Source organism: Aspergillus vadensis (genome assembly GCF_003184925.1).
Source record: "Aspergillus vadensis CBS 113365 unplaced genomic scaffold BO88scaffold_24, whole genome shotgun sequence".
NCBI lineage: Eukaryota > Fungi > Ascomycota > Eurotiomycetes > Eurotiales > Aspergillaceae > Aspergillus > Aspergillus vadensis.
The window spans coordinates 501,771-528,908 of NW_020292062.1; the positions used below are offsets into that span (position 1 = coordinate 501,771).

At 48.9% G+C, this 27,138-nt stretch overlaps 12 protein-coding genes across 12 annotated transcripts; 6 read left to right on the forward strand and 6 right to left on the reverse strand.

The window, feature by feature from the left end:
• Nucleotides 1-260: 260 nt before the first annotated feature.
• Nucleotides 261-3,328, reverse strand: BO88DRAFT_490531 (putative carboxylesterase). Its single transcript, XM_025712784.1, has 7 exons — nt 3,131-3,328; nt 2,778-3,056; nt 2,546-2,721; nt 2,134-2,495; nt 1,473-2,075; nt 1,152-1,240; nt 261-1,105 (listed from the first exon to the last, which is right to left on the reverse strand). Exons 1-7 carry the CDS (start codon nt 3,298-3,300, stop codon nt 316-318), a joined length of 2,469 nt encoding a protein of 822 aa, XP_025559519.1. The 5' UTR covers nt 3,301-3,328; the 3' UTR covers nt 261-315.
• A 453-nt stretch (nt 3,329-3,781) lies between these two features.
• On the reverse strand, nt 3,782-4,782 carry BO88DRAFT_446144 (tetratricopeptide repeat protein 1; the record flags this gene model as incomplete). The annotated part of the gene is made up of 3 exons (XM_025710265.1): nt 4,625-4,782; nt 3,934-4,557; nt 3,782-3,883 (listed from the first exon to the last, which is right to left on the reverse strand). The coding sequence occupies exons 1-3, from the start codon at nt 4,727-4,729 to the stop codon at nt 3,782-3,784; spliced, it is 831 nt and encodes a 276-aa protein (XP_025559520.1). The 5' UTR covers nt 4,730-4,782.
• A 139-nt stretch (nt 4,783-4,921) lies between these two features.
• BO88DRAFT_490533 (haloacid dehalogenase superfamily protein) lies at nt 4,922-6,196 on the forward strand. The gene is made up of 3 exons (XM_025712785.1): nt 4,922-5,027; nt 5,081-5,240; nt 5,341-6,196. The coding sequence occupies exons 1-3, from the start codon at nt 5,008-5,010 to the stop codon at nt 6,037-6,039; spliced, it is 879 nt and encodes a 292-aa protein (XP_025559521.1). The 5' UTR covers nt 4,922-5,007; the 3' UTR covers nt 6,040-6,196.
• A 937-nt stretch (nt 6,197-7,133) lies between these two features.
• BO88DRAFT_490534 (uncharacterized protein) lies at nt 7,134-10,268 on the reverse strand (the record flags this gene model as incomplete). The annotated part of the gene is made up of 3 exons (XM_025712786.1): nt 7,134-8,207; nt 8,263-10,102; nt 10,165-10,268. 3 exons carry the CDS (start codon nt 10,266-10,268, stop codon nt 7,197-7,199), a joined length of 2,955 nt encoding a protein of 984 aa, XP_025559522.1. The 3' UTR covers nt 7,134-7,196.
• Nucleotides 10,269-11,332: 1,064 nt separating this feature from the next.
• BO88DRAFT_348102 (uncharacterized protein) lies at nt 11,333-12,772 on the reverse strand (the record flags this gene model as incomplete). The annotated part of the gene is made up of 4 exons (XM_025703400.1): nt 11,333-11,508; nt 11,564-12,432; nt 12,485-12,547; nt 12,597-12,772. The coding sequence occupies 4 exons, from the start codon at nt 12,770-12,772 to the stop codon at nt 11,333-11,335; spliced, it is 1,284 nt and encodes a 427-aa protein (XP_025559523.1).
• Nucleotides 12,773-13,473: 701 nt separating this feature from the next.
• On the forward strand, nt 13,474-15,446 carry BO88DRAFT_446148 (nucleoporin FG repeat-containing protein; the record flags this gene model as incomplete). The annotated part of the gene is made up of 3 exons (XM_025710266.1): nt 13,474-13,544; nt 13,699-14,130; nt 14,185-15,446. The coding sequence occupies 3 exons, from the start codon at nt 13,474-13,476 to the stop codon at nt 15,116-15,118; spliced, it is 1,437 nt and encodes a 478-aa protein (XP_025559524.1). The 3' UTR covers nt 15,119-15,446.
• Nucleotides 15,447-16,133: 687 nt separating this feature from the next.
• BO88DRAFT_136690 (TauD/TfdA dioxygenase family protein) lies at nt 16,134-18,031 on the forward strand. The gene is made up of 4 exons (XM_025701424.1): nt 16,134-16,945; nt 17,001-17,120; nt 17,175-17,615; nt 17,669-18,031. The coding sequence occupies exons 1-4, from the start codon at nt 16,496-16,498 to the stop codon at nt 17,846-17,848; spliced, it is 1,191 nt and encodes a 396-aa protein (XP_025559525.1). The 5' UTR covers nt 16,134-16,495; the 3' UTR covers nt 17,849-18,031.
• A 100-nt stretch (nt 18,032-18,131) lies between these two features.
• BO88DRAFT_490538 (uncharacterized protein) lies at nt 18,132-20,514 on the forward strand (the record flags this gene model as incomplete). Its single annotated transcript, XM_025712787.1, has 2 exons — nt 18,132-18,791; nt 18,850-20,514. Exons 1-2 carry the CDS (start codon nt 18,159-18,161, stop codon nt 20,512-20,514), a joined length of 2,298 nt encoding a protein of 765 aa, XP_025559526.1. The 5' UTR covers nt 18,132-18,158.
• Nucleotides 20,515-21,343: 829 nt separating this feature from the next.
• Nucleotides 21,344-22,685, reverse strand: BO88DRAFT_470904 (uncharacterized protein; the record flags this gene model as incomplete). Its single annotated transcript, XM_025711680.1, has 5 exons — nt 21,344-21,600; nt 21,650-22,066; nt 22,119-22,240; nt 22,293-22,529; nt 22,609-22,685. 5 exons carry the CDS (start codon nt 22,683-22,685, stop codon nt 21,344-21,346), a joined length of 1,110 nt encoding a protein of 369 aa, XP_025559527.1.
• A 187-nt stretch (nt 22,686-22,872) lies between these two features.
• On the reverse strand, nt 22,873-24,223 carry BO88DRAFT_407476 (FAM50/XAP5 family protein). Its single transcript, XM_025707442.1, has 3 exons — nt 23,968-24,223; nt 23,340-23,910; nt 22,873-23,291 (listed from the first exon to the last, which is right to left on the reverse strand). Exons 1-3 carry the CDS (start codon nt 24,198-24,200, stop codon nt 22,977-22,979), a joined length of 1,119 nt encoding a protein of 372 aa, XP_025559528.1. The 5' UTR covers nt 24,201-24,223; the 3' UTR covers nt 22,873-22,976.
• Nucleotides 24,224-24,360: 137 nt separating this feature from the next.
• fip1 (cleavage polyadenylation factor subunit FIP1) lies at nt 24,361-25,830 on the forward strand. The gene is made up of 3 exons (XM_025707443.1): nt 24,361-24,749; nt 24,805-24,857; nt 24,910-25,830. The coding sequence occupies exons 1-3, from the start codon at nt 24,594-24,596 to the stop codon at nt 25,673-25,675; spliced, it is 975 nt and encodes a 324-aa protein (XP_025559529.1). The 5' UTR covers nt 24,361-24,593; the 3' UTR covers nt 25,676-25,830.
• A 391-nt stretch (nt 25,831-26,221) lies between these two features.
• On the forward strand, nt 26,222-26,854 carry BO88DRAFT_418379 (GroES family chaperonin; the record flags this gene model as incomplete). The annotated part of the gene is made up of 4 exons (XM_025708344.1): nt 26,222-26,224; nt 26,374-26,598; nt 26,711-26,769; nt 26,830-26,854. The coding sequence occupies 4 exons, from the start codon at nt 26,222-26,224 to the stop codon at nt 26,852-26,854; spliced, it is 312 nt and encodes a 103-aa protein (XP_025559530.1).
• Nucleotides 26,855-27,138: the final 284 nt, after the last annotated feature.

Below are 27,138 nucleotides of genomic sequence, written 5' to 3' on the forward strand. Positions count from 1 at the left end.
TGTGTGTTACTAGTTGTGACTGTGAAATCTAAATAATGTTAAAGACAGACCGGCGCTTGAGTTCCCACAGCTCATTTTCTATTTGATACCCTTGTCTACTCGGGTGGGGATCTCAACCGTATGTCTTCTGAAGTCAAACTTAAGAATTGCATATTGATCATGAGCTACCTAAGCTAAGTTTTGAGGGTGTCAATCGAAAGAAACTCCAAAGGCCCTCAACATCCAAAACTGGAAACGCCCCAGTATCTCTACTAAAAATAGTCTCTTCATGATGGTTTCATGTCTGCCAACGTCTTGAACCAGCGTGACAGCTCGTCAAGGCCTAAATGTGATCGACGTCCCAGTTTCACCAGGCCCGTCGTTCAATTGCAGGCTGTGCAGCACCACTTTGAAGAGGCCCCAGGGATGGCATGGAACGATGAGAATATTCCTCGGGGTCGTATCAATTCTATGCCAGCCTCGACTCTGCAGAATCTGTCTGATGTTGCAAAGATCCCTGAAAATGAACTGCCACGTATGCTGTAAGATGTAGTGCATATCGAGGAGGGGTATTCCGACGAGAGGAACGAGAATCAATCCAGGGCAAGATCCAAAGAAGGTGTAACCCATTTCATTCGTTACTTGCCATGCCATCGTAACAGTACCAAGCAGTTTGGGAATATGTCCTACTTGAAGGTCACGAAGATTGTTGTACGCTTGCAGTTCCGTCTCGTAGTAATACATCATGGCCCTCTGGAGACGCTCTTCTCTATGATTTAAGCTAAGAGCATTTTGTGGATCTTGGCTGCCTGCAGAGGTACTTGATGGCTGCGCATCCGGCATGGCTGGCCATGACCCATAATACCGGTATCCCGCTTCGATGGCATGGCACCAATTCGGACAGCCAAACCTCAGTCGCATGCTTGGTGTAAAGCGTCTGTCGAACATTCTGATGTGTAGTGTTCCGCCCAAAGTGCCCAGAGGCCCCTCGACTTGGACGGTCACCGCACACGCCTTCCAAAAGGGTTTATGCACGTCCACAATTCGGCATGTCAATGATATTGGCTGGCCTTGGAAGTAGTTGACGGAATTCAATATTATAATGTTGCCACGGAAGTAGGGAGTCCTTCGATGGTTATCAAACTGTGCGTTTCATGGTGACAGTCACCTACCCTTCTCCATTGCCGGCACCATATTGCGGAAACCATGGGCGTGAAGGGTCGTAAGGTACAGGTTCTCCTGGAAGGATCATTCTTCTCTGCTGCATTATAGGAGAGTATAAGAATGAGACAATAGGAATAGTCAGGATGTTTAGGTCCGTGCGCGGAAGAAAAAGTAAAAGAGTTGGTTTGTTGAAAAATGAATAATGAATGAAGTCTAGGCGTTCATCCTGTTCAATAAGGAAGTCGCAACCTTGGTCTTTCCCTTGCGAGTTACACGTCTCATACATTCCAATCTTGCAGTACTAATTTCTACTAATTTCTCATAAATACGGCAGCGACCCTTGCTAGTTCATCCAAAGACGCCCCGTCACATAGTTCGAATAAAATTGGCCTTCGTCGAGCGTGGTCACCAAAGGCTTGAGCTACTTGTGCAACTGTCTCTCCCTCAGAGGAGGGACCGTAGACTCGCGCCTTAAATCCTTTCTCGATGTCGCCGCCCACCACGGCAGGCCATGGTCTAATGCCATGACAAAATTTGAAGAAGTCAACCGCGAACGCAGCTGCTATCTTCTGCTGCGCAGGAGTCAAGAACTCTCTAAAGTTCTGGAACAGGTAAGCGACATCCAATATGTGGCCAGCCTTGCTCTTCCAGGGTCCATCCCAGGGGTTTCCCTCGTTGAAGTAGTAGACATTTGCGTGCCCTTTCCACCCACGCGTGTATGTCAGCGTTGGCGCCAAGATGAAGATATCGTTAAGGTAGTTGAGAACCGCAGGGAAAGCCTCATCGTCCGTAGTTTCGGCAGTCAACCCGTATCCTGCCATTATCTGTGTCGCTAATTCTTGCTTGGTGGGAAAGACGGAGTGAGCGGCTTTCGCAAATCGCCCTGCACAAGCGTTCTTCAAATGAGGCAGTAGAATAGCGAGAATGTTGATCTAGAAAAGTAATTGTAAGTTCAAAATACTTGAATATTCGTAATCTCCGACTACTCACATCATACTGGGCATCACCAATCAATAAATCGCTACACCACTGTTTTCCCTTGGGGATATCACTTGTCTGATCAGCTACCTGCGCATATGTTACGGCAGACGGAACCATGTCTCCATCAACTGCGGGAGCAGTTAAAACAGATGGAGGAAGTTTAGCAAGCAGATCTTGGCCCGGTGTTTGCAAAAGGGCCTTGATCCTTTCGTCCGACGTAGCATTATGCAACCCAAGTGCCGACATCGCCTGTTGATAATTGCCCTCGTGCGCGTCGTATGGCAGAGCCTGGACGAAGAACCGAGAGCCACTCATCAAGATAGCGCGTTTGAATAGCGGTGTTTCGGAGTCGAGATGAAATGTGACGGAGGCTATACTTTTCAGTTCCCTTCATTCGGAGGAGAAACGAGGGAAGGCTTACCTGCCCCAGCACTCATCCCAGCGACAGTGATGTTCTCGGGGTCTCCTCCAAGATCCACAATGTGCCTGCGTATCCATTCCAAAGCCACCCTCTGATCCCGCAGCCCATTGTTAGCTTTATACCCAGCATTGCGCAGTTCATCGGAGGTCAAGAATCCAAATGGTCCTAGACGATAGCTTGATTAACGTTAAGTAACCCGTACTTTGTGCATAGCCACAATAAATCTACTCACTTGATTGAAACCGCAACAATTGGTAGTTCATTGTCAATGGACAACTTGACGAAACGCTCGTAGTCAAACTGAGGCCAGGAGTTCGCCCCAATCATGAGACCACCGCCATGGATGAAGACGAACACGGGAAGTTTCGAATGCGCAGAAGTGCCTGCAGGGACAGCAATATTCAGATTCAAACAGTCCACATCTGACTGGGTGAGTTCCTTCTTGGGTAGAGTGTGTTGAATCGCGCTGAGTTCCAAGTCACAACCACCTAGGGGTGATATCGCGGTTGGCCTATAAAGACCTCGTTTAGCGTGTGACCGAAAGGAGAGGCGAACACATCGTGCAGCTTTCAATAATCAGCTTACCCATCTTTCGTTGCATCAAGAACGCCTCCATCGCGCCTTTCGACTAGTTCGGCATCTGCAAGTCTATTCTTCAAGGTGGCGTACTTGATTCCCAAGAATTGGGTGACACCATTCGTGGTTTTCCCGCGGATTTCACCAAGGTTTGTAGTGGCCTGGATTATGTCTGACATTGTGTGACTTATAAAGAAAGAGAGAGAGGATGATTGTAATTGTGGAGAGGAATAGTAATGATTTGAATTGATGGCAGTCCGGAGTTAAGGATATAGCAACCCCTCGGAAATCCCCCCGTGCGGATATGCGGGGATCCCCATGTCCATCTTGACTCTTTTTGGTATCACTCTGCCCCCGGCTCTGTTGACACTCGGTCCGATGCTGCAGCTGCTAAGCGACTTCTAAAGACCATGGCCGTCGCGTTGCTTTTGCTGCGCTCAACCTAAGGCATGGCCGAATCTCTGTTACTTGACTGCGACTTCAATAGGAGTAATCCATACCGACTACTGTCCTGCCAATGGCTTGTAAATATCGTCTACCAAGAAAATCCATGTCGGACATGGGTTACGACTAATTTATATGACGCTCAACTATCAAAGTCCCAAACGCCGCGATGCGCTATGAAAAGCCATTCTATTAGCACATTGACCAACTGGAAGGTCATGACTGAAAGTTCATGCTATATCCACCCGTCTTCGGATCCTGCACGAAGTTGAAGTTATCTGTCGACAGCCCAAACGGCTTAAGGAATCCATTACCCAGCTATAGTCTGTTAGCACGCCGCTAGTCTTTTCTGGAGCACATCAACTTACATCCTTGAGTTTCCCCATCATCTCCCCCATCTCCTTCTCCCTCGCTTGACCAATCTTCGCAGGTAACTCCCGAAGAGCCTTCTGCACAACACGCTTATCATTTGGTGGAAGATTATCCATCGCAGCCAGCTCCTTATAATCTTCTTCTGCCCCTTGCAGGTTCCCCCAGCCGCCGAGCTGCATTTTCGCCCGCGCCCGTCGCATAAGCGCCTTTGCGCGAATACGCAGCACATCCCGTTTCCTCTCATCCTGTTTTTGTAACCGCTTCAGCTCTTCCTCGGCCTCATCATCGTCACCCGTTATCTCGACCACGGCGTCTTCGTCACTCAACTCCTGCGGCTGCTTTCCCTTGACGCCCTCCGCATCTGCTGCCCCTGTCGCAGGAGGAACCACCTTATCCAAGCGATCGATGCATGCTGTCGCTGAATCGACAGACGCTTTCCAGTCTTCAAGTTTCAAATAACATGCAGCCATGTTGCTTCGCAGAACGGCGACTTCGTAATCGAGGTAGTTGGGGCATGAGGCGAGGGCGCGGTCGTAGCACGAGATAGCTTGGTCATAACACGCTGCGGTAAATAGTTTGTTGGCTTCGGCTTTGATGCTATGGGATTCTTCCAAGAGTCGCTGGTTTTCGCATCCATATCAGTATCCTGCTGATAGTGAGGGGCAGGAAGTAGCTATGCTCACTCACCGTTTCTTCTTCAGCGGGGAAGCGCGCATCGTGAAACACGTCCTCTTCTTCTTCACCGTCACTGTTAGCCGCGTTGTCGGCCTTTTGTTTCGTGTTGTTCGTCATATTTGTCCTGATTGTTTGTAGGTTCACCAAGTGCCTGTATTCCACTGGTGGTTTGCTTTGCTCCGGTGGTTCCAGAAGCTACTTACTTGCAGCTCCGCGGAGTCGGCGAGTCGGAGTCGGAGATGCCGCTGCCCCTCCTTGCCTAAGGCACTGATTTCCCCTCCTGCCGATCTCCGATACTCGTTCATCGTTAACGGTCAAGCTGCGTAATTGCTGTTTACCATCAACGCTGGACGCATTATCCTCGCATTTAAATTACCGAGGCGACCGTCTGCAATATGCCTAGCTCAGCTCAAAAGTATGGCTTTAATATCCGCTTACATAGCTCGCAATTAGCTGATTGATAGCCAGTCTACCCCGCGTGCGGGCATGTCTCTTCGACATGGATGGCCTGCTCATCGACTCGGAGGACAAATATACAGATATCACCAATGCCATTCTTCAGGAATATGGAAAGCCTTTGCTCCCATGGTCTATCAAGGCTCAATTGCAGGGTCGTCCTCAACCTGATGTAAGTACACTCCCTTTCCCATCCTCCGAATTCCACGCTGCAGTTCATCCCATATGCTCTTACCCTGTCTTATATTCCTTCCTCTGACTGTTCTTTCCAGGCCAGCCGTATCTTCCACCATTGGGCCCAACTCCCCATCTCTCCCGAAGAATACGCCGCGAAGCAATCCGCCCTTCAGGAGAAATTCTTCCCTCAGTCCCAACCCCTCCCCGGAGTCAGGGACCTCCTCGCCAAGCTTGTTTCCACTCAAACCACCGACCAGCCTGTACACCTTGCTCTGGCCACATCTTCCCACAGCCGGAACTTCAAGCTGAAGGCCAGCCATCTAGGCGAGTTGTTTTCCGCATTCCCGAAATCTCAACAAGTCCTGGGCGACGATCCCCGCATCGGCAAGGGACGGGGTAAGCCGCTTCCCGATATCTACCTGCTCGCGCTAGAGACCATCAACTCGGGTCTGCGCGAAAAGGGAGAGACTGAGATCAAGCCTGAGGAGTGTCTGGTCTTTGAGGACGCGGTGCCGGGCGTTGAGGCCGGTCGGAGAGCCGGTATGCGGGTCGTTTGGGTCCCGCATCCCGGATTGTTGGAGTCGTATAAGGGGCGTGAGGAGGAGGTGCTGGCTGGGCTTACTGGGGAACATAAGGAGGAAGAAAAGACCGAGCCGGAGCGTGAGGCCGACGAAATGGTCGCCGGTCGGTTGAAGAGTGCCGGTAAGCCCGGTGAGATCGGTGATGGATGGGGAGAGTTGTTGCCTTCTTTGGAGAATTTCCCTTATGAACGTTATGGAATTACACCTGCGTGATTTCATTTCTTGTCTACCGGGCTATAATAGACATAAAGTTTCTGGCAATCTGGAAATGTACAGCCACGTCAGGCGAAGATTTGATACCCGTGAGAAAATAGGAAAGACTAGTATGTACCCCGAAGGATAACGCAGAAGCAAAAGAAAAACAAATTTCAGAAGCAGAAAATTCAAATAAAAGCAAACGTGTAAGAACACAACTGTAGCAGAAAATCAAATAAAATCAAATACGTAACTGAAAACAACAAAAGCAGAAAGTCAAATCCCAGAAGCAGCAAATAAAGTCAAATTCCCACGAAATCCACCATATTAGAAAAAATAAGAAAAGAAAACATTAAGCACCAGAACTCATACAAAAACGGGAGAACGGCGTGTACCTGAAGGAAAGCGAAGAAAAAAACAAATGTTGAAGCAAATTGAAGCAAAGGCAGTGCATGAGGCCAGCTCAGCACCGATTTATTCAAAAGTGTCGACCAGATTGTCGTACACATTAGCCTCAATTCCCCAAAGGGCGTACCTTCGAATGTGATCTTTCGAGAAAATGTAGTAGAGGATCCTGAGTGTAGAGCCAATGCGAAAGTATTCCAGTCACGAGAGAAGAGAAGAAAGAAGATGGGTGGTAATCCAATGGCAACGCCAGAAAGCGAGTCGGAGTTTGGGTATCATCGACTGGGGTATCACAAAACAACTACAACTGCCAAAAAACCTCTGTAGATTTCGTAGATCGTAAGTTCGTAGACCAAACTAGATGTAGTAGATGGTGTGTCGGTCTTGACTGTATTATGAGGAGATGTATGTTCTTGTAAATCGAGATGAGAGATGTATTCGTAAGACGTAAGTCCTGTTGTCCTTTTCCTGTCTGTCGTAAAAGCCTGTTATCGTCGTAAACATTCGTAAAGTAGATTATTGACAAGCAGCTTGTGCTGTCGCGCGCTTTCTGCGTGTAGATATTATGTGTTGTGTTCAGAGTGGTTTGAGAGTTGTGTCATAACGAGCACCGAGTTCTGTCGCGTTGCTGTCTTATGTAGAGTATGTCATTATGTTCAAAAGTTTGTTGAGATGTGTATTGACAAGCAACTGGTGTCGTCGAGTCCCTTTTCTATCGTATGAGCCTGTTCGATGATCTTTTCGACGAGGTTGTTATGTTTGAGGTGCAACTAATGCTGCCGCTTGGCCGAAGGAGAATCGTCCTCGACGTCCGTTTCTTCCCTTCTGCGCTTACGTGTACCTGATACAGGGCCTGGCATCTGTGCTTGATGTCCCATGCGTGGCTGGTGGCCCATCTGAGTTTGGTGGCCCATCTGAGGTTGATGTCCCATTTGGACCGGATTTCCCATCTGTTGGTGGTATCCAATCTGTGAGTATGGAATAGATTGCGATGCAAGTTGGTTATAATTGACCATCAAGTTCCGTCCCAACAGGGTGTTAATTGTTTGCTCTGGATCGTATGGATGAGGAGACGCCTGAGCGGTTGGAGGCATTGTGACGGACCCGGCATTTTGTCTTGGGTGAGAGGTTGGGCCCATCATTCGGTTGTTGTAAGCCTGGGCAGCAGCAACTCTGTTCAAAGGTACCGACTGGTATCCATGTGGGCCTGGTCTGACTTGTGGCATAGGTGTAGGGGTTCCTGCGCTCATCGCCATTTGGTATCTGAGTTTGTTGGAAGGGGCCATAATGTTCATCTGCTGGGACGCGTTGGATGGAGTGGCAGGGGGAGGGTTTCTTCCAGTCGCTGCAATGTTGCCAGGGGTGTTGTTTGGGGTCATTGCAGCACCGGCGTTATTTACTGGAGGCGCGGTAGCCATGCTGGGCATAGCAGACGCTGTGGACGTTGTAGGCGCTGCAACCCTAACCGGCTGGTTGATGGTGGTAGATTCAGCTGCCTTTCTGGCTCCGAGAACTTGCTTGCCCGCGTTCATCACTTCACCTTTGCGCTTGTTCAAAGTCTTATTGGCAATGACACGCTTTTGAGCAGCCTGCGGATCATCAACAAATTGATGCATGTAAGGGGCATCTAGTAGATGCTTGCAAATTGTTTTTTGGGTTTCGAGACAATCTAGAACTTTAGTCATGCGTTCAGCGAACGTCAGCAAATCGCTCGTGATCTTTCTCTTCAGTCCATGAGCTGCCAACAACGAGCCCGAGATTTGTCTGGTAATAACGCAGTCCTAATAGCAACGTTAAATCCACTACACAACAGTATCGCCTGGCTCCACGACTTACCAATATCTCCCAGCACACGCATTCAACTCTCTCAGCGCTATACTTGCCCTCTTTGAATGGCTTGATCATTCCAGGGTTATCCTCGGCGTTCTTGAAACTGAGCATCGCCTTGGTGAGAGCCCTAACAATTGCCTGTTTTTGCAGATCGTTGGTGGGCAGGGTTGAGTCCTCTCGCACGCCATCCTGCACCGGCCGTGCTGCCCTGGCTTCCTCGACTGAAGAGTACAGCGTACCGCAGTCCATATTATAAGCTTCCGGGTTCATCAGCTGATCCATCAGTGAAACAGGGCTTGGCTGCGGGTTATGAACAGTGGCCTGGGCGGTCATGACCGGCTGGCCAGAAACATCAATTGGGAAGGTGGCTTCTCCTTGACCCGGGGGCGCATAATGACCATCAGAGGGGCTGTTCTGCTGCACAGAGTTTCTGCTGCTTCCTGATGATATGCCTTGGTTGAATTCCTCCACTGCCCCAAGTTGGCCAGGGAGGTATTCGGCTGGACTGGAGTGCATTGGTTCAGATCCAGTTTCCGGCGAAGATTGTATCATGGTGCCGTTCTGGCAAGCAACCTGCTGAGAAGGGAAGATACCCTGATACACTTGAGTCCCTTGCTGGGGTGCCAATCCAACGATCTGATTTCCGATGCTCTGATGTGCAATCATCTGGCTTCCGGCGAACTGATGTTCAGTCATCTGGTTCCCGGTGAATAGATGTTCAGTCATTCGGCTTCCGGCGAACTGATTTCCAGCCATCTGGTTTCCAGTGAACTGATTTCCAACCATCTGATGTCCGATGAGCTGGCTTTCGGTGTTCTGATGTCCAGTGAACTGGCTTCCAGGATGGCCGGTAATCTGATCGGCAGGCGAAGATGCTTTGCACTTCTCGGACGTACCAGAATTGCCGGAAGAACCAGAACTAGAACGGTTTCTATCCACTTGGCTTGCCGGCATAGTAGTTCCCTGGGACCCACCAGCAGCATAGACTGGCTGCGAAGGTGGAGTACTCTTTTGAGAACCATTTGAAGAGACGTCCTGTACTCCGGTTACATTGCCGAGCATGCTTGCAGCCTGGTCAGTGGGGGTGGTGTTGTATGAGCTCCTCGAGATGTTATCCACATGGTTGCCTGGGGCATTTCCCACGAGGTTGCTGGGAGCGTTGTTTACGTAGTTGTTTCCACGATTAAAGAAGTCCTCATTGTCGGCCTCAGTAAATGAGACGCCCGAGTTATTGACAGCAGCACCAGCCCCAAGTGCATAACAAGGGAGGGTAGAGTAACCGCTCGGTAGTGATTCGCGCGTTTGCTTCAAGGTGGTTTGCTGAACACCGTTTATAGGACCCATGATAGGGCCAATCATACCAGTGAAGTAAGTAGAAGCAATTACACGGGCATCTGGAGGTGCCATATCTCCCATATGTTGGTTTATAGGCACAGACCCAGATTGCATCAAAGCCGTAGCGGCAGATTGCCCAGTAGTGCTAGGGTTTAGTTCTCCGGACATGGTTCCGGGCTGAGGTATAGCCGTAGCAGTGGACTGTCCAGTAGTACTGGGATTCATGTTCTGGACAGCCGCAGTCTGATCAAAATTCCCAATATCCTCATTAGGGTTGGTTTGGTTATCCCCAATTTCAGGCGATACTGCGTTGTCGTGGATTGCAGAATGACTGTGCTCTGAATCCCATGGAGGCAATGCCGACAGGTCTATATCCTCTCCCGTAGTGAAAGGATCAGAAAGATCCCCCGAAACACCAGCGTCCTGCGCCATGGCGGTGCTTGGGAGGTCTTGAACTGAAAAGTTTTGAGCATTGTTAGTATGCCCTTCTGGTGCTGTAACGTAGTTATAACTAGTATATAAAGTTAGGTGCGGTTGACACTAAAGTACAGAAACAAGCGAATGGATACTTACCCGTTGTTTGCCCCCATCCAATCTTGAAAGAGTTCCTCAAATTCTCCGGTTTCGGTGAAGGACACATCGTTCACCAGTGCTCCTGTAGGAGATAAGGTAGCCATTTCGGAAAATGACCAACACTGGTCCTCTACTGGATGAGATATCCCAAGACTCGTTCCTGAACGCGTTTCTGAAAGTTCCAGAAGCAGGAATAAACAAGGACAACTTGACCAAAGTGTTGATGTAGATGAAATAAGCAAATCCAACGTCCTTAGGGCTACAATATGCCTGTGAAGCAAGATGTTTGATTGATCACAAGAAGCTCTGTACTCTGAGGAATGAGGATTTGTAGACACGAGGAATATGGAAAGAAGAGAGGAGGGAAGGGGAGAGAAGTTAAGTACTGTGTGAAAACTCAGGCATTTTGTGAATTTTGCATGCTATTCACTATCTGTGAATGGAATCACAAACACATTAACACACTTGCCTTTGAGTAGGGAATGCTTTGAGTAGGGAATCAGGATCCACTGGGCTGTAGAAAAATCCATAGTAAAGGCCGAAAAGTGGGATCCAGGCCAAGCCACCCCATCTCCAGGCAACAAGAACACTGAATTTGAAAAATAATATGGTTGAAGGCTCAAATTGATTCTATCTGTGTTTGGTAGACATATTGGTAGGCGTGGCTGGATTCACAGGATTCACGTTCACAGATCCTGGTTCACAGATTCACGTTCACGTTGGAGGAGGGGTTGCCTGGATTCACGCATTCACAAAGTGGGGATGAAGGAGCGTGAATCTGTGAATTTCTGACAATCTGTGGGAAAATCCAATTTTCAAAAAAGATCTCTGGGTTGTCTTAGTCTCTGGCACCAGTATCCCAAAGTCTCTTGGTCACATATTCTTCTCCAGAGTGATCTTTCAAGTATGTCCTCGGCCGGCAGAGATGCAAGCACTTTATAGCGGCATGGCCTATTATTCGCTGCTGCTGCTGCAGGAACCCGGCCTAGAGGTACTAGCCCCCGATCGCTTCATGCACCCATATAGTGGATCCTTAATCTTTGAGATCCTCAGCACAGGGCTTTGCAGCGTTGACGGATAAGGGATGCGTCAGTCATCTTGAAAAACTCGAACCTTCGGTGTGTGCAGAGACAACATGAACCACTGCATGACCTCCGACAAGCCCTTTTCAGTCGTCATTGCTGTTCGCGTTTAGAAATGGCATATACCACACCTTCAAGCTGTTGTCAATATTAGGTACAGGTGGTGGGCTGGTATTGTCGATGTCTTTCTCGAAGTGCCGTTGACCTGAGGTTGTAGCTACTATATTCCCCATTGGATGCAGTACAGTACTACTCACAGTATCTATAATTCTATGTTAGCTTGGGTGTCCTTGTCTTTCATCGGGAAGCATACTTACCGTTATGAACCTTCCATTCCCACTTTGGATCCTGAGCACCACTAACATGTGTAGGGTTCTGCCACACCCTCATGCATCCATCAGTTCCGCCAGCCCAGATCTCATGGGAGCCGTTTTCTCCACTGGGAACTATATCGATTTTCAGTCGTTGATTTGTAAAAGCCTTGCGACCTTGCAGCCATCCAAGCAATTGTCCTGTGACTCGGATATCATACACCAAGACACCATCACTTTTCCGTTCAGCAACGTAGAGGTACCTTCCGCAGGGGCTCCACAGCAGTTGAGTGATTCCACGACCGCCAATATGACGGTGCGCTTCTGTTTTCGATATGCTGAATGTCCCTAAGGACTCCCCTGTTCCATGTGCACCATAAAGCCCAATATGTCTGGTGAATGTTCCAGCCGCTAAAATACCAGCCCCGGTGGGATCCAAGGCCATGGCAGAGATGATTCCTTTCATTCCCACGCCCCCACCCACCAGTTGCTTTCGTTTGCTTGGTATTGTGGGCATGGAAGTAACAGGGCCATCGTTGCCGGGTCGAGAGACATCGAAGAGGCAAATCAGGCTGTCAGAGCCAGTGAGAAATTGGCTCCCTCCCAACGCAGATGGATAAATGATAGAATGGGGAGTTATGAAGGCTTCTGTCATTGGGTTTACCAGAGAATAGGTCGCCACTGAGGTTGGAGCAAGAGCAGATGTCAACCTGATTGGATGGTCTCGAACAGATGAGAGAAATAATGTAGTCGACGGGTCTTGAAGAGAGAAGAAAGGGTACATGGCAGTCGCATAGGTCGGTTCTGCTGACGGCAAGACTGAGTATGGCGATATGCCGCTGGGGTAGGTCGTTTCTTCTAGCATATCGGGTGGTCTGTAGAATGTTGTCAGGCTATGTTAACAATAGCTGAGTGGGATTTACTGACAAGATCCAAGTTCTGATATGATGATCGGAGGAATCCGTCAATAAAGTGGTTCCATCCGCCGACCTGAATACCAAGATCAGCCAAGCCCTGATAGTGATACTTAGAGACTTACCATTCTGCACCCTTGAAATATTGTGTATTAGGGTTTTGGCTGAGACTGCGGTCCTCCTTTGGCTGTAAGGAGGTGGAGCCTTGAGATTCCAGAGAACGGCTGCCAAACCCTGAACTATGCTCACCTCCACTAGAAAGGGTAGAAGCGACACATATGGGCTCTTGTTCTTCGACCATTCTGGGGGCTAAGGCTTCTTATATAGTAGCAAGTTGCAACAAAAATAAAAACTGGAATGGCTGGAGGCGCTGTGAAGCAGTGGGTGGAGCAAAGGATTGACATTCGCTGCCGTTTGTTCTCAATGCCAAATGCCTTGGATTCAAGTATATTGTAGCATGAGGCACAGTCAATTTGATATATGGAATAGAGCCAATGGGGCGACAATTGAAGAAAACCAAGTGACGAGGTTATCACGTCTACATATGTGAATTAGCTTCTACAGTGCCTGCAAATGGGGATCAAGAGAAATAGCACCCTGCAATGAAGTGTAAAATGATGTGACTTTGGCGCTGATAAATATTCTCTTAGCTTCTTCACCAATGAGCTGAATCTGAAAAGCCGTAATTGATAACCGATCTGAAGTGCTTTCTTCAAATGATTGGTGGTGGTTATACTGCGTTTAGTTAGTACTAGTTAGTTGGTCCTTATCGATAACGCTGAATAATCTCGGACCGGCAAATCTTTCCCCATCCAACACTAGCCGGGGAGGATCGTCTTGATTGTTGTTTTCCGACGTCGCAACTCGATCCAGCTCCTGTGGACATTGTGCTGGCACAAGACCCTCTTGACGGGCGCAACAAAGGTTCTTGTCGCGTTAACACTATCGAATCTCACTCGACACCTGAGCCCTCGATTCCATCTCCCATCCAAATCGTCCATCATGTTCGGTACAAAGCCTGCCGGCACATCAACCGGCCTGTCCATCAACACCGGTTCTGCCAGTTCTCTATTGTAAGGCTTTTCCTGTTGCATCTGTTAGTGGCCTCATGGTGTCACCTTGGTCCACGCCTGTATGAGGGGCTCAAACCGCAATTGCTTCGTCGCATCCCTTTGAATTTGTGGCCTTCATTGAAGCCTAAAAAAGCTAACAATATTACCTTATCAGTGGCTCTGGAACCAATACGCAGACTAGCACTACAACAACACCGGCGACTACTACTACCTCCGGTGGGTTATTCGGTAATCTTGGGAATACTGCCACACAGTCAAAGCCAGCCGGTGGCCTATTTGGAAACGCAGGAGGCGCTACACAGCAATCTCAGCCTGCCGGTTCGAGTCTGTTTCCGGGGTTAGGCGGCCAGCAGACGAATACTACTTCAACTGGCGGGGGTCTGTTTGGAAACTCTACTGCCGCAACTTCCCAACCACAGACAGGTGGTCTTTTCTCAGGAGCCACCACCACGACCAACAACACACAGAGCGGGAACACTGGTGGGGGCCTATTCGGCAATCTGGGCGGTAACACCGCAAACCAGACGCAATCAAAGCCACTTTTTGGTGGACTTGGAGGCTCTACGACTACCGGAGGGGGCCTATTGTAAGTGAATTTTCTGCCCACAACATTAATCGTGGCTCATGCCAACTATCACAGTGGCGGCGCCAACCAAACCAGCGCGCAGCAGCAGCAGCAGCAACCACAGAAGCCTACTCTGTCTTTGTTCGGAAATCAGAATACCACAACACAACCAACCACGCAACCGACGGCCGCGGCCGGGACAACGGTCATCCCTGGGGTCAAGGTCGATATCAGCAACATCCTTCCTACAACGAAATACGAGAGCTGCGCAGATGAGATCAAATCGGAGTTGGAAAAGTTTGATAACTTCGTCCTCAACCAGATCAGGATATGCAACGAGGTCGCGAACATGATACCCACTATCGCCGGCCAGGGAGAGACGATCCCACATGATGTTGAATTTGTCCAAGGAAAACTAGAGACAATGCAGCACGCACTTGAGAATGACGCAGGTGACATTGATCAGCTTCGTAATCTTGTGTCTCGCGACGCAGCTGAGGCTCAAGTTGCATTCCGAGCGATTGATACCTTGAAGTTGCCACTGCAGTATCAATCTACCGGTGGGGCTGGATGGTGGTCTCAGGATCAGAAGATGTCAGATGGACAAGCCTTGCGATCTACGCGCAAGAACACTCTAGCTCTCCCGGACGATGTTGAAAGCGACCCGTCCACTGCCACATCCGTGAACGGAGTACCCGTCAACTTGGTTGACTACTTCTCTCAGCGCTCTGACGAGATGGGAGAGGTCTTGGAACGCTACACACGAAACTTGAAAGAGATTGAAGACCACCTTCACGGAGTTGAGGCGACTTTGGAACGACAGATCCACGACTTTGTGACATCTCGTAGTCGAGACGGAGCAGCCGCTGGAGCCCCGAAGTCCATCGTCAGCGAGCTTGCCACCGTTCTAGGCGATGTTGAGGCTGGCATATTAGGCGTGGCCAGCCGTCTCGGTGGAGTTACCGAGCAAGTGCAAGAGGTGGTTCTGGGCCCGCCCTCTGTTTCATGAATGTCTGGAAGTCTGTGCATTGATATCACATAGTCTTCATGTAGATTACGGATGGATTTAGATTTGATGAAGCATACCTAATCTCGCTACATGATGCGAAACTTTACAACTTCGGCTCCTTGCCAGGTTATCTGATCCGGCTATCCGCTAGTGACAATGACCCCTCGACTACCCTGCCTATGACCGCGCAGAAAGGCATCGCTAAACCGGATATAAGGCACCTGATCATGACCACTGAGTATACTATCATACGCTCCAGAGAGAGCTAGTTCAAATCGCATACTTAAGGCTCTAATGAGTCATGTTTTATAGTATTACTGAAGCATAGCACGCTTGATGTAAGATCCGAAAAATTGAGTTATTTGTACGGAGTGCGTCAATAAGCATCACAGTGACTCATGTCTCAACACTTCGTACTTGGTAGTTACCATGACAGATTATTGATGCGGCTCGCCAGGGGTAGTATTGGAGAAGGCGGTGAGGGTGAAGAATGCCAAGCTGCCTGTTCGGCGCAAGACGCAAGAGGACGGCAGTCTGGCGTGATCGCACCTAATCCTTCGGCTAACGTCACCCCATGCTCCCCCGATTCCAGCTTGACCTTCCCCCCAAGGAGGTGACCCTTGAGACAGGGGAGTCCGTTTATTCCCGCTGAGAAGGTCTTCTTCTTCTGCTGAGATCTTTTAAGCTTATGGTAAAGTATTCGTTATGGCCACCCTTAGAATGTGGTTCATAAGACAGCCTGGCATACTCCAACCTACTATCTCAACATGATGTTCCTGTGGGGTGTTTCCCCATACTCACTCTCGCACCCCCCAATACGGTATATTGATCCGGTTCCATCTAGTGGCATTCTAGAACCCGACATACGTATGTGATTCGCGACAGATCAACTTAGCTCAAGGAAGCGGTGTGACGCCTCCGGGTCTTCCCAGATAAGCGGGAGATCTGACCCGACGCGAAGCGTCACAGAATGTCTCCACAACTGTTGCCTTCGAATGACGCGATCTTCGCTGACACCATCCTCGGACCCGCTATTGTTTGGGGGGAGGTTCCTCCGAAACGCCGTTCTGTGTCCCATGGATACATAGTTGCTTGATCAGCCGCTTGGGTGATATTCTCCAGCGATGGTGCAATTCCCGCCTGTCCCGAATTTGGGGCAATGCCTGATTGTGTCCGGTTATCTCTCCCCTTGATAATGGAGTGGAGGATGTGGCCTCTTCGTCCTCTATGTGTGCATCTATCTCTATATAAACCCAAAATCTCATCTTGCATGGAATACCAGTCTCTGTGTCAAACAAATCCTCATACCAACACTTCTTGTTAGTATCGTTTCCACCAGCACATTTGTACATCACGGTCATCTCTGCCGCCTATACCATGGCGCCATCACTCGTGGACCCCGTGGTAACCCACCCAGTCGGCCGCCTTCCCGTAATTAAGAAGGAAGTCACAGATGACAACAAGTTTGGTTACCAGCCAGGCCGAACTGTCGTGGAAAAGCATGACAACTACCAGTACCAGGACCTTCTCCCTACTTTTCCTGATCTTCATTGGCCTCCGTTAGAGGAAACGCCTTATGAGGATAGGGGTATCTACGGAGATGCCAAGTTCCGGAATCTACTCCAAGACGCAACAGACGTCTTCGACTACACCCCCAAGATCGGAACTGAGGTTCATGGAGTGAATCTGGCGAAGCTGAATGACGCACAGAAGGATGACTTGGCTCGGTTGGTAGCTGTTCGTGGTGTGGTTTTCTTCCGAGGACAGGATGACTTGGATATCGATGCCCAGCGTGACCTGGGTAGACATTTCGGGAAGCTGCACAAGGTATGAATGGTCTATATATACAATGTGCATTCTTACTAATGTCATTTCCTTTCAGCACGCGACCACGTCTGTCCCGAGAAGAGAGGGGTTGGAGGACGTTCACGTCGTCTACACTGGAGACAACTCCACTGACCAGCGAGCAATGTTCACACCCAGCTTCCTTTGGCACTCAGATGTATGGGCTACTCTTGCTTGTGATACCAAATATGTGGCTGATGAGATATATTAGGTTACATATGAAGTCCAGCCCCCCTCATACACATCGCTCAAGGTCTTGACTGGCCCGCCACGGGGAGGTGGTGGTGATACGCTCTGGACGTCTCAATACGCTGCATATGATGCACTGTCGCCTCATATGCAAACATACCTCAAGGGTCTGACTGCCCTACACTCGGCGGATATGCAGGCCTCGGACTCGCATGCTCTTGGTCGACCTGTCCGTAGAGATCCGGTTACCACAGAACATCCTCTTATCCGGACAAACCCTGTCACTGGCTGGAACAGTCTGTTTTTCAACCCTGGCTTCGTCACAAAGATCGTGGGAATTCCCAAGACCGAAAGCGACGCTATCATCAGATACCTTACGGAAGTTATTGCGACAACTCAAGAGATGCACGCGCGGTTCCAGTGGAACAAAAATGATGTCGCGATTTGGGACAATAGAACCACTGTGAGTATCATGTCCTTCGCAGTACACTTAAGCTATAAGCTAATTGTTGATAGAATCACTCTGCTTCTTATGGATTCGCTCCTCACCGTCGCCATGCTGTCCGCGTCTGCTGCCACGCAGAGCGCCCCGTCTTGGATCCGGCAGGAAAATCGCAAGAAGAGGAATTCATCGCTCTTTACAACCTGCCGCCTGTTAACAAGGATGGTTCCCGCCAGTCTAATTACAATGACTGATCTACCAAGACCTTGGCAAATTATTTGAATGTTCTGGGTGCTTAGCGTGATTCATAGGTTTTGCGGGAATATGAGAGCTGGCTCTCAGTACTTCGGGCTGATAATTAAATAACTAGCGATACATTACGGAGTTTTAGAAATTAGGCGTACATAATTTCGAGCTAATACTAGTCAAGTCTTCCCACCTCGGTTTAATCTAGAAGCGTCTACATAAGCCACGTGCCTCTCTTTGTCACATCATCAACCAGTTTACTTCTAGCAAGTCCTTCACAAGTTTTTCGCGAACAATACGACCAGTATATACATATCAATGGCAAACACAAACGATGTGTCTTTACTCCAATATGCCCGCTTCCATGGCATAGCTACTGACTACACAGATCTTGACCCTCTTCAGCATGTCGACGATATTTGCGATATCCCTCCCGATTATCTTCACCCACCTGACGACACTTTGTCGGTTATTGAGCAGACTATCGCATCCAGCCAGCAAGTTATCGAGCAGAACCTACATCCTGAAATGCTCGATATTAGAAAAGAAAGCGTTCGGTTCCTGTCGTCAGTGCTTCGCGACATTAAGCGAGACAATATCGATGACTGCTGGGATGAAGTCCTTCCGTTGTGGGATCGATATGATGATCTGAAGCTAGAACCTCCTCTCTTCAGCTCTGACAATGATACAAATTTGGTACTTCCAGCTGAGCCGCTTCGATACTCTCGAGAAGAAAGTTTCCTCTGTTCACTTGAGGGACTTGCTAGCGACTACGATAACAATCTCTTGAGCCCTTTGACACATGAGGCAGCTATAATTGAGAAAAGAGTTGGCAATGAGAAGCTGGATTGTTCTAAGGACGCATTGCTTCTTGTTCAAGATGCGCGGCAGGCTGGGAATCGTCCTCTGGACTTGGATGACTTGCTGCCTCCTCTTGAAGACGTGGCTGAGGTAAGTCTGTGGGGTCATCTCGCGCTTCTCTCATTCTTCTCGCTGAAGTTGAAGACAGGAAGATCGGTTCCATCTTCAGTCCCCACCCCTTTTGCCCCTAGATGAGGACTGCTTTTCTTGCGATAGCCCGCCACTGAGCTCAAGTGACCACGTCCTACTGAGTCCCGTTCGCCATGTTTCACCTGGAGTACCAACAGACATCGATATCGTGCACTATGAAGGCTGCTCTAGAATCGAGACTGTCCCAGGGGGTACCCTTTCAATACTAGAGAGTGATTTTGTGGACCAAGTCTTCGGAGGAACAGACAGGCAACTGTCGCATGATCCATCTCTAAGTCGGTCATCACCCAACGAGCGAGGTCCACCTGATGGAATGTCCTCTGCGGATATGGACATAGTCAATGAAAAGGAGTTCACATCCGATTTTGAGCAAATCATCATGGCTGTGACAATACCCAGGAGCCCAAGCAGCATTACTTCGCGAGTGACCTACACCGAGATTACGGATAACATTGCAACATCTGATTGTTTTCCTTATAACAACTGTATCGTCGAGGATCTTCCCTCTCGAACAAGTTACTCTCCAATTCCATCCGCATGTAGCTCGTCTCATCAGGAAGCATACGTACAGGAGTTTCCAGACTGTTCAGCAGAGTTGATATCTGAGACTCCAGTACCAGAACTATACCTAATCACCCCAACAATAGAAGATGATCCCTCAGTGGCCTCCTTTCTTCCTGAAGCTCTACCCCAGCTTTATGACAATATTAGCCCAGGCAATCCATCACTAGTGCGGAAACGAAAGTTGGATAACATTGAGGAGGATGATAACAAGACCGACAGTGCAAATCACAAAGTCATGCCGCCTATTGTGAAGGGAAAAGCACCTTCAAGACAACACCTGACCACGAGCCTTGGCTCCTTATCGCGGTTCATGGAAACCAGAGGGCAGGCTTCCATACAAGAAATAGCCACCCAGAGCCATTATTTCATTAACAATATGCCCACAGAAACGCCTGGAAAGGCGCACGATGTATCGTTGCGTGCGAAAACATCTGATAACCGCCCAACTGACACCCCAGCTCGCAGACATCCTGAAATCATCTCCTTCAATCAATCGGCCATTCCATGTTGTTTGCCTCAGAAAAACGGACCCATAATTCTCTCTCTGTCAACATTGCTTCTCAAAAGCCACTTACGCATAGTCCAGTGCATTGAAAGTATGAGTCCTGCCACATCTATCGTCTACAGGGAGTCTGGTGCAGAAAGCTGGAAGTCGGCATCTGGAAGTCATATCCAATCCAGAAACACCATTTTATCAAACTACGAGGACGAAGCTGATATACTAATTCCTCCCAACACCGGTATAACCTTGACAACTTCGCAAGCAACAACACAGCTATTCCTCCCAGGTCATAAATCAACAATGGTTAGAGACATTCCCAGCGTCAACTCCCCCCTACGAGAACGCGTATTCCGTCTTGCGAGAAAGTACGAAAATATCTATGTTCTTATTTCTCATTGCAGTGACACAACATCCAACTTTCCAAATAATGGGTTCACCATCGATAAAATCATGCTTTCATCTCTGATTGCCTTTACTGCTTTTTGTAGCTCCATGTCTAACCTGAATGTCTACCCTGTTGTGCTACCCTCTTCCCCTGATACTATTGCAGGCTGGATCCTTGCGCTTGCCGGTAAATCTGTGAATTCACAGGACTGATTCCTTTTGAGGCGTACTCTGTTTTTCTATCTATTTTAATTGTTATTATTTTTACCCTCGCTTAATCTTTCCCCTTTTTCTCTTCCCTTCTTAGAATAGTAGCTTGTAAACAATTCACTCTGAGCGGTAGCCAAGAGTTTCCGTTTTTTTAAACACCAGATCAACATTAACTATAGCTGAATATATATTACCGATATTCTTTCCACCAGAACAAAACAAAGAAACGGAGGAGGAAAGGAAGAAATAATAATGTCAACATCTAAATATAGATATTTAGTGTTATGTAGTTACTAAGTATCCACTTAAACCTGTTTCGTCTAGTCAACTACTGTAAACCATTTACATTACACATTTCGTCATGTCTCTTATATGGCTGTCAAGCATTCAATTTCGATTAGATAGGAGTAGTCATAATGCTGCATAGAGCAAAAGCATTCTAGTAAGGGTAGTAGCTGGCAAGTAGTATGTTGGTAGCTGTTTGTGGGGATACTATGTAATGAATGGCGCTGTATGTGGTACTGCACTTGTTCTGACTAGATGAAAATGATTGTGTCTCGAATGCTACTGATGACAGATGTCAAGCTCAGTAGTCCTCTGACATAGGGCTTTGTGCTCGTAGGAGAATTATTATATTGACAGAATGCTATTATGATCATGATGGGGTTGTCAATGACTGTTCCAGCTCAATACTATGATATATTCTATTTGCCACGATGAAGGTATTATCAGTATATTAGTGGTCACAATGGGCCGGTTTGACATCTTCTTGAGTATCGCAATAATCCCACATTGTCCTTCTTCTCGTGATGTGTAAGACTGTCTAGTATGGCTATATGATCGTACTGTCAAAGAAAGAGCCCAGTCTAGGACGTTCTGTGGGACTGTGTCTCTGGGGAGGAATCTGCATGCCGACGTCCGTTCTTCTCAATGAACCTCGTGTGTCTAGGAGAGCATCAGCTGGGCCAGCCTCAGCTTGGAAACGCTCCAGCATTATACTGTCGTGAGGAAGCTGTGTTCTCCCCGTTGAAGGACGTGAAGGACCCACGAGACGGGTTCGATGTTGTGGTGTTGCGGCAGGCTGATTGTCTATACAGTGTCAGTACGTGCAACGTAAGCTTATAGTCCAGATGCATACGTTTGCTCCGAATGTCTGTCGGACGGCTAGGCGGTGGCATTGCAGCGACATCAGTCCGCTCTTTGCGACCTTTTGAACTTCCAGTCCCGCTCCGTTGATGACGATGCAGTTGTTCCACGCCTTCCTGGTTGACGGGATATACGTTGGATTGCCTAGACAATGGGGTTTGTGGGGGTCTCGATGTCTCTGCGTGTCTGGGTACAAGCTCAGATAGATTGTTTCGAGAGGCTTTTAGCGAATCTAGCGCTTGGGACACAGTATCCGTTGCAGCGGTCTGCATTTGGGATCGCATCGCTCGGGATTTGAGTATGTTGTATAAGTTAGTCATTTGTGTGAATTTCTTGCACTTCTCTCGATACATGTCGACTAATTCCTGGTTCTTCTTGCGAAGTTGGTCCTGTGCTGTCTGCATATCTGCTTAGTTGTCAGATGGTTTCATTGAGCACTCCCGTGTTGGAGACAGGCTGACCTGATATTCTCGCTTGTAGGGCCGAAATTTCCGAGTTCGCGTTGTGTATGACCTTGTCCATTTGCGTATTCAGATTGGTGTACTTTTCGGTCAGTGTCTTTGCAAGGTACTCCTGGTAGAAGCTTTGGCTTGTTAGTGGGCATCCAGGTCAGTCACGATTTTCAATTGACGCACATCTCCTGTGTAGTCTGGTATGTCCAAAAGAGCAACGCCCGTCCCGCGCACTCCATAATGGTATTCGGATCAAGTCCGCTTAGAACACTGGTCTTGTAGTCTTCCGTTGGGTTGAGGGCCGTTGCTACCGCGTCGTCGGGGTTCACGAGGACAGTCTGACAGGCTGGACAGATTCGCTCATTGGCTGTGGGGTGCGATAGACCAAGGCTTCCTGCACAGTGGAGACAGAATATGTGTCTCGGTTGCTCAGCGTGTTGTTCTTGAGTTTGACAGTCGTAGAAGGAAATTTCGAGATGCAGCAGATGAAGGTACTTACGAACAGGTGGTGACAACTGCCCTCTCCTTCAGTTGTTCTCGACACTTCAGAGAGTTGCAACGGAGGTAGAAATCCATGACGAATATATATCGACTATCTCTGGTGAAGGAAGTAAGAAGAGTTGGTTAGATAGATGTTCAAGCGTGCATGGAGATTGGCATAGAATGAATGCTCAATATGGAAATTGCCGCGGGAGCAACCAAGTCACTTCGGTACAGATTGGATCAGGCACAGACAGTACAACTAGGCTACTAGTATGATATACGAGCAAGCTATGGTTTTATTGGGTATCTCAGAATATACAAAATCTATGGTCTCAACGCTCTTATTTATATCAGCCACGCCATGACCTTCAAGCCGAAAGTGTATCAGAAAAAGAACGTATTTCCAGAAGCATCACGTCTTGTCGTCCGCATCTTCTCCTCAAACTCAGGCCCTGGTTCATATTCTCGCCAAAGACTGGCCGGAAAGATGTGTTTGTTCCGCTCATACCATCGTCTATCAACCACTTTAGTCAAAGAGGGATCTTTATCAGCGCCCTCAAGTTGGCTACTTTCCGGACGCGATAAAGGATCGTCCGTCGAGGGCGCCGGGGGTGGTTTGTTGGAATAATCGAACAACAGACCACCCGCTTTGGTGAAGTCGGGTACACTGTTGGCGATGAAATAATAGAGTTCGTAATGCTGTGCCAGTCAGCGTATGCAACCAAACGAGATACTTGGGATACATACATGTGGAACGATGATTTCTCCCTTGACCAACATTAGGTCATCGACACTAACTCGAGCCCATTCGCGACGATTGTCTTTGCGAGCCTTGGATGCTCCGCTGTTACCACCAACACCCAATTCTGCTCCAACCTTTCGGCATCGGTCCAAGAACAACCAAACAGGGTCGCCTTTCTTAACCCTGACAGTCCCCGCTGGGATGTTGGTCCCATCGAAGAATATAAAGGGAATCAATATCTCGGTATTCTTCACAGCTTCCTGCATGGCGAGGAACTCCTTGCGGAGCGCATCCCGTGCCTCTGCCTCTGCCTTCAAGGCGGCTTTTGTCATCGCTTTTGGAGGAGGAGGGGCATTTGGGTTTGGTGTTATGCGGCGTGATGACGGCGCCGAGCTATCGTCAACAGGAGTTCTGGAAGCAGAACGGGGAACACTCGAGTCCCGTGGCGTTGCGACTGCATCGGCGGTGCTATCGTTCTCTTCCTCCTCATCGTCATCGCCGAATGAAAGTTTACTCTTGGCGATAGGCTTCTTTTTCTTCTTCTTTGGCGGGCCCTCGCTTCGTGGCGTCGAGTTGCTATACGCTTTGCGATCAGTAACAAGTCGGGGTTTCTGAAGATGCGCTTTGACTCACCCGTCAGTCACTTCACCGGTAGATGGAGTTGCACTTCTGGAGGTGAATCTCCCTAGGGACTTGTCATGAGCTTCGCGCTCTTTTTGCTCTAAGACCTCGGCGCGACGTTTGCGAAAGTCGGAAAGATGGACGAGACCAACTGTCTGCGATTTGAGCAGATCTTCTGCTGACGCAGTCTGGCTGGTAAACGAGCGTGGAGTCGAGCTATGGCTCGGCTGTTCGGATTGTGACATTTTAATAACGTATATGTGGTGAGAGTATCGAGGAATAGACGTCGAGATGGGCGATAAATCTCACATGAATGCGACTGACGTACTGGCACGTGATGTCCAAGATTGCCGGATCGGGAACAACCACAACTTGCCTGCGCCTTGAGAAAGTACTGTCGTCAATTGTTTTTTTTTTGTGCTACATTCTTGCTCTACTTCTTATAGCAGAAGAGACTCTGCGAGCTAAGAAGCCGATCATTTTCAAATTCGCGACTGCAGTATCCCAGCCAACCAGCAGCACAAGAACAAACAAATCAAAGCCGACGACCTGCGAATCTCCGCAGGATCGCCGCCGACAGAAACGCATCCCGTCACATCTCCTACCTCTCTACATTTACTCGGTCGCAGATTCCAAACATGATGATGGAAGACGAAGACGACGATTTCTACGATCCCGCCGATGCGGTGCCTGTAACTCAGCATCAGAATGGATCTCAGCATCCCTCCACAGATTCAGGACCTCAGGACTCCAATGATGCGGAAGAAGAGGAGATAGAGGTAGAAGAAGATGAGGTATGCGCATGGCGACAACTAAATTATCCTATTACTGTCTCTTACTCTCGCGTAGGACGACTTCAATATTATCACCGAAGCACCTGCAGATGCACCCCCTCCAGAAGTGTAAGTCCACTACCTCTGTTCAACGCACTTCACCTTGGTAACCATTGAACAGCCCACATCCTCGTCACGCCAGCCTTCGCGCGGAGTCTCAAAGACCTTCCTCTTCTGCAGATGTTTCTACGATATCAAAATCAATAACGCCCACCGTTACCCCTAAACTTGAATCCGTTACCCCTGTGCCTGCTGCTGCAAGGCCTGCGGTCCCTCAGAAACCTGGTTCCGCCTACCCTCCAGTCCATGCGTCGAACATCGATGTCCACGCGAACCCTGTCCATCCGGCGACCGGTAAACCGATCATGTTAACAGACATGGACACCGACTTTCCAGAGGACGACAAGCCTTGGAGGCGGCCAGGCTCCGACATTACAGATTATTTCAATTACGGGTTTGACGAGTTCACATGGGCCAGCTATGTGTTGAAGCAACAGGAGCTACGCAAGGAAATTGGAGATCAGAAGAAACAATTGGATGATATGCAGGCTTTCTTAAGCATGGGGCTCCCGCCGATGCCCGGTGGTCCTCCGGGACCTGGAGGGCCTCCAGGAAGCGCACCACCTCCTATGCCCGGCATGCCTGGAATGCCGGATATGTCACAAGAGATGATGCAAGGCATGCTGACGAGCATGATGTCGCAAGGTCTGGACCCCTCATCCATGGATCCTATGGCATTTATGCAGCATGCGCAGGCCATGATGGGCGGGCAACCCGGCGCAGGCGGCGGACAACAAGGTCAACCCGGATTTGGTGGGCAAGGTGGTGGTCAGCCTCAGATGGGATACGGAGGCGGCTTTGGTCGGGGTCGCGGGAGAAGATGGTAAAGCTAGGTATATCTGAAGCTGCGACCTTGTTATAATAACGAATACCTTGTCGAAAGCTCAGCATTGGCGATTCGAGCAGAGTACTAGAAAGTAGTAAACCTATTCATAAATGAATTACTCCCGAAGGCTAAGCTTCTTGTGCGGATCTGGGGTCGGGTTGCTCGGGGAAAGGGAGCTACTAATCGAGTGCAGTGTCATTGTTGCTCATCATCAGACGCCAGGACCAAGTACACTCAATCGTGTAAAAGATTCCATATTTATCTGTAATAGTCAAGCGAGTAAAGCACATTGGAAAGGAGCACGCTGTGATCAGAATGAAAGGGAAGAAGAGCGAAGAAGTGGTGATACCCTCGGCAGAGAGGATGGAAGCTGTCGGTCTTGGCATTCTGGAAATTTCTCGCGAGTCCAGATCAGATCTTCTTTCCCCGGCCGCTTCCTCTTCTTCTTTTGCTCTCCACGTCCCCAACTTGCTTCCATTTCCTCTCGCTCCTGCTTGAATCTACGCTGTTCCTCGTGCCCGGCACTTCTATACACACTCTTATCACAATGGTATGTTATTGCAATTGATACCGGATGCTGTAGAGCTCCGAATGAACTTTTTCACCCATCAACGTCCATCCCCTTTCGACGGGATTGCCATCTCTAATCGCCAATCAACCTATCTCTGACCATTACTAATGTATTGATTGCTTGATTAGTCTTTCCTCCGCAACGTCAAGAGCCTTGCTCCCCTCCTCGACCGCGTCCTGGTCCAGCGTGTCAAGCCCGAGGCCAAGACCGCCTCCGGTATCTTCCTCCCCGAGAGCAGCGTCAAGGAGCAGAACGAGGCCAAGGTCCTCGCTGTTGGCCCCGGTGTCTTTGACAAGAACGGCCAGCGCCTCCCCATGAGCGTTGCTCCCGGTGACCGTGTCCTGATCCCTCAGGTATGTCGACCGCCCGATCCGTGGCCATCCGATGCGAGAAGCGAAGCATTACTCCATCGCGCAGATTGATGTGCTATTGATGAACACGCATACTAACGAGTTTGTGATGTAGTTCGGTGGCAGCGCCGTCAAGGTCGGTGAGGACGAGTACACTCTTTTCCGCGACCATGAGTATGCACACCCTTGCCACTATGCTCTGAATTAACGTCATATACTAACATAAGCTACCAGGATCCTTGCCAAGATCCAAGAGTAAATTGGACGAGTGAAATGATATTCAGCTCCGTTATCTTTCTGTTCACGGGTTAAGGCCGAATCACTTGTACTATACCTCCTACGCAAAATCATGAGCTTCAACCATCCAACTCCGGGAAAACTCATATTAAAAAAAAGAACCACCGAAGAGGTATCAGGAGGGATCTGTCGTCCCTCCTAATCATCTTGGGCTAACGTCTTGTCTGGCATTTATTATCGAAAGCGTGAAATGACTGTTTACATACCACACGATGTACTTTTAAATATAGCAATCATCCTGTCCTA

What these genes read in the sequence shown, in the direction of transcription:
- BO88DRAFT_490533 (XM_025712785.1), top strand. Translation starts at nt 5,008, where the DNA reads ATGCCTAGCTCAGCTCAAAA. An exon ending in ATGCCTAGCTCAGCTCAAAA is followed by an intron (nt 5,028 to 5,080) that starts GTATGGCTTTAA and finishes ATTGATAGCCAG; the next exon opens with TCTACCCCGCGTGCGGGCAT. An exon ending in AGGGTCGTCCTCAACCTGAT is followed by an intron (nt 5,241 to 5,340) that starts GTAAGTACACTC and finishes TGTTCTTTCCAG; the next exon opens with GCCAGCCGTATCTTCCACCA.
- fip1 (XM_025707443.1), top strand. Translation starts at nt 24,594, where the DNA reads ATGATGATGGAAGACGAAGACGACGATTTCTACGATCCCGCCGATGCG. An exon ending in TAGAGGTAGAAGAAGATGAG is followed by an intron (nt 24,750 to 24,804) that starts GTATGCGCATGG and finishes ACTCTCGCGTAG; the next exon opens with GACGACTTCAATATTATCAC. An exon ending in GATGCACCCCCTCCAGAAGT is followed by an intron (nt 24,858 to 24,909) that starts GTAAGTCCACTA and finishes ACCATTGAACAG; the next exon opens with CCCACATCCTCGTCACGCCA.
- BO88DRAFT_490531 (XM_025712784.1), bottom strand. Translation starts at nt 3,300, where the DNA reads ATGTCAGACATAATCCAGGCCACTACAAACCTTGGTGAAATCCGCGGG. An exon ending in ATTGTTGCGGTTTCAATCAA is followed by an intron (nt 2,722 to 2,777) that starts GTGAGTAGATTT and finishes ACGTTAATCAAG; the next exon opens with CTATCGTCTAGGACCATTTG. An exon ending in TGGGATGAGTGCTGGGGCAG is followed by an intron (nt 2,496 to 2,545) that starts GTAAGCCTTCCC and finishes TGAAAAGTATAG; the next exon opens with CCTCCGTCACATTTCATCTC.
- BO88DRAFT_407476 (XM_025707442.1), bottom strand. Translation starts at nt 24,200, where the DNA reads ATGTCACAATCCGAACAGCCGAGCCATAGCTCGACTCCACGCTCGTTT. An exon ending in ACCGGTGAAGTGACTGACGG is followed by an intron (nt 23,911 to 23,967) that starts GTGAGTCAAAGC and finishes CAAAGCGTATAG; the next exon opens with CAACTCGACGCCACGAAGCG. An exon ending in GAGAAATCATCGTTCCACAT is followed by an intron (nt 23,292 to 23,339) that starts GTATGTATCCCA and finishes TGACTGGCACAG; the next exon opens with CATTACGAACTCTATTATTT.
- BO88DRAFT_136690 (XM_025701424.1), top strand. Translation starts at nt 16,496, where the DNA reads ATGGCGCCATCACTCGTGGACCCCGTGGTAACCCACCCAGTCGGCCGC. An exon ending in GCTTCCTTTGGCACTCAGAT is followed by an intron (nt 17,121 to 17,174) that starts GTATGGGCTACT and finishes GAGATATATTAG; the next exon opens with GTTACATATGAAGTCCAGCC. An exon ending in TTTGGGACAATAGAACCACT is followed by an intron (nt 17,616 to 17,668) that starts GTGAGTATCATG and finishes AATTGTTGATAG; the next exon opens with AATCACTCTGCTTCTTATGG.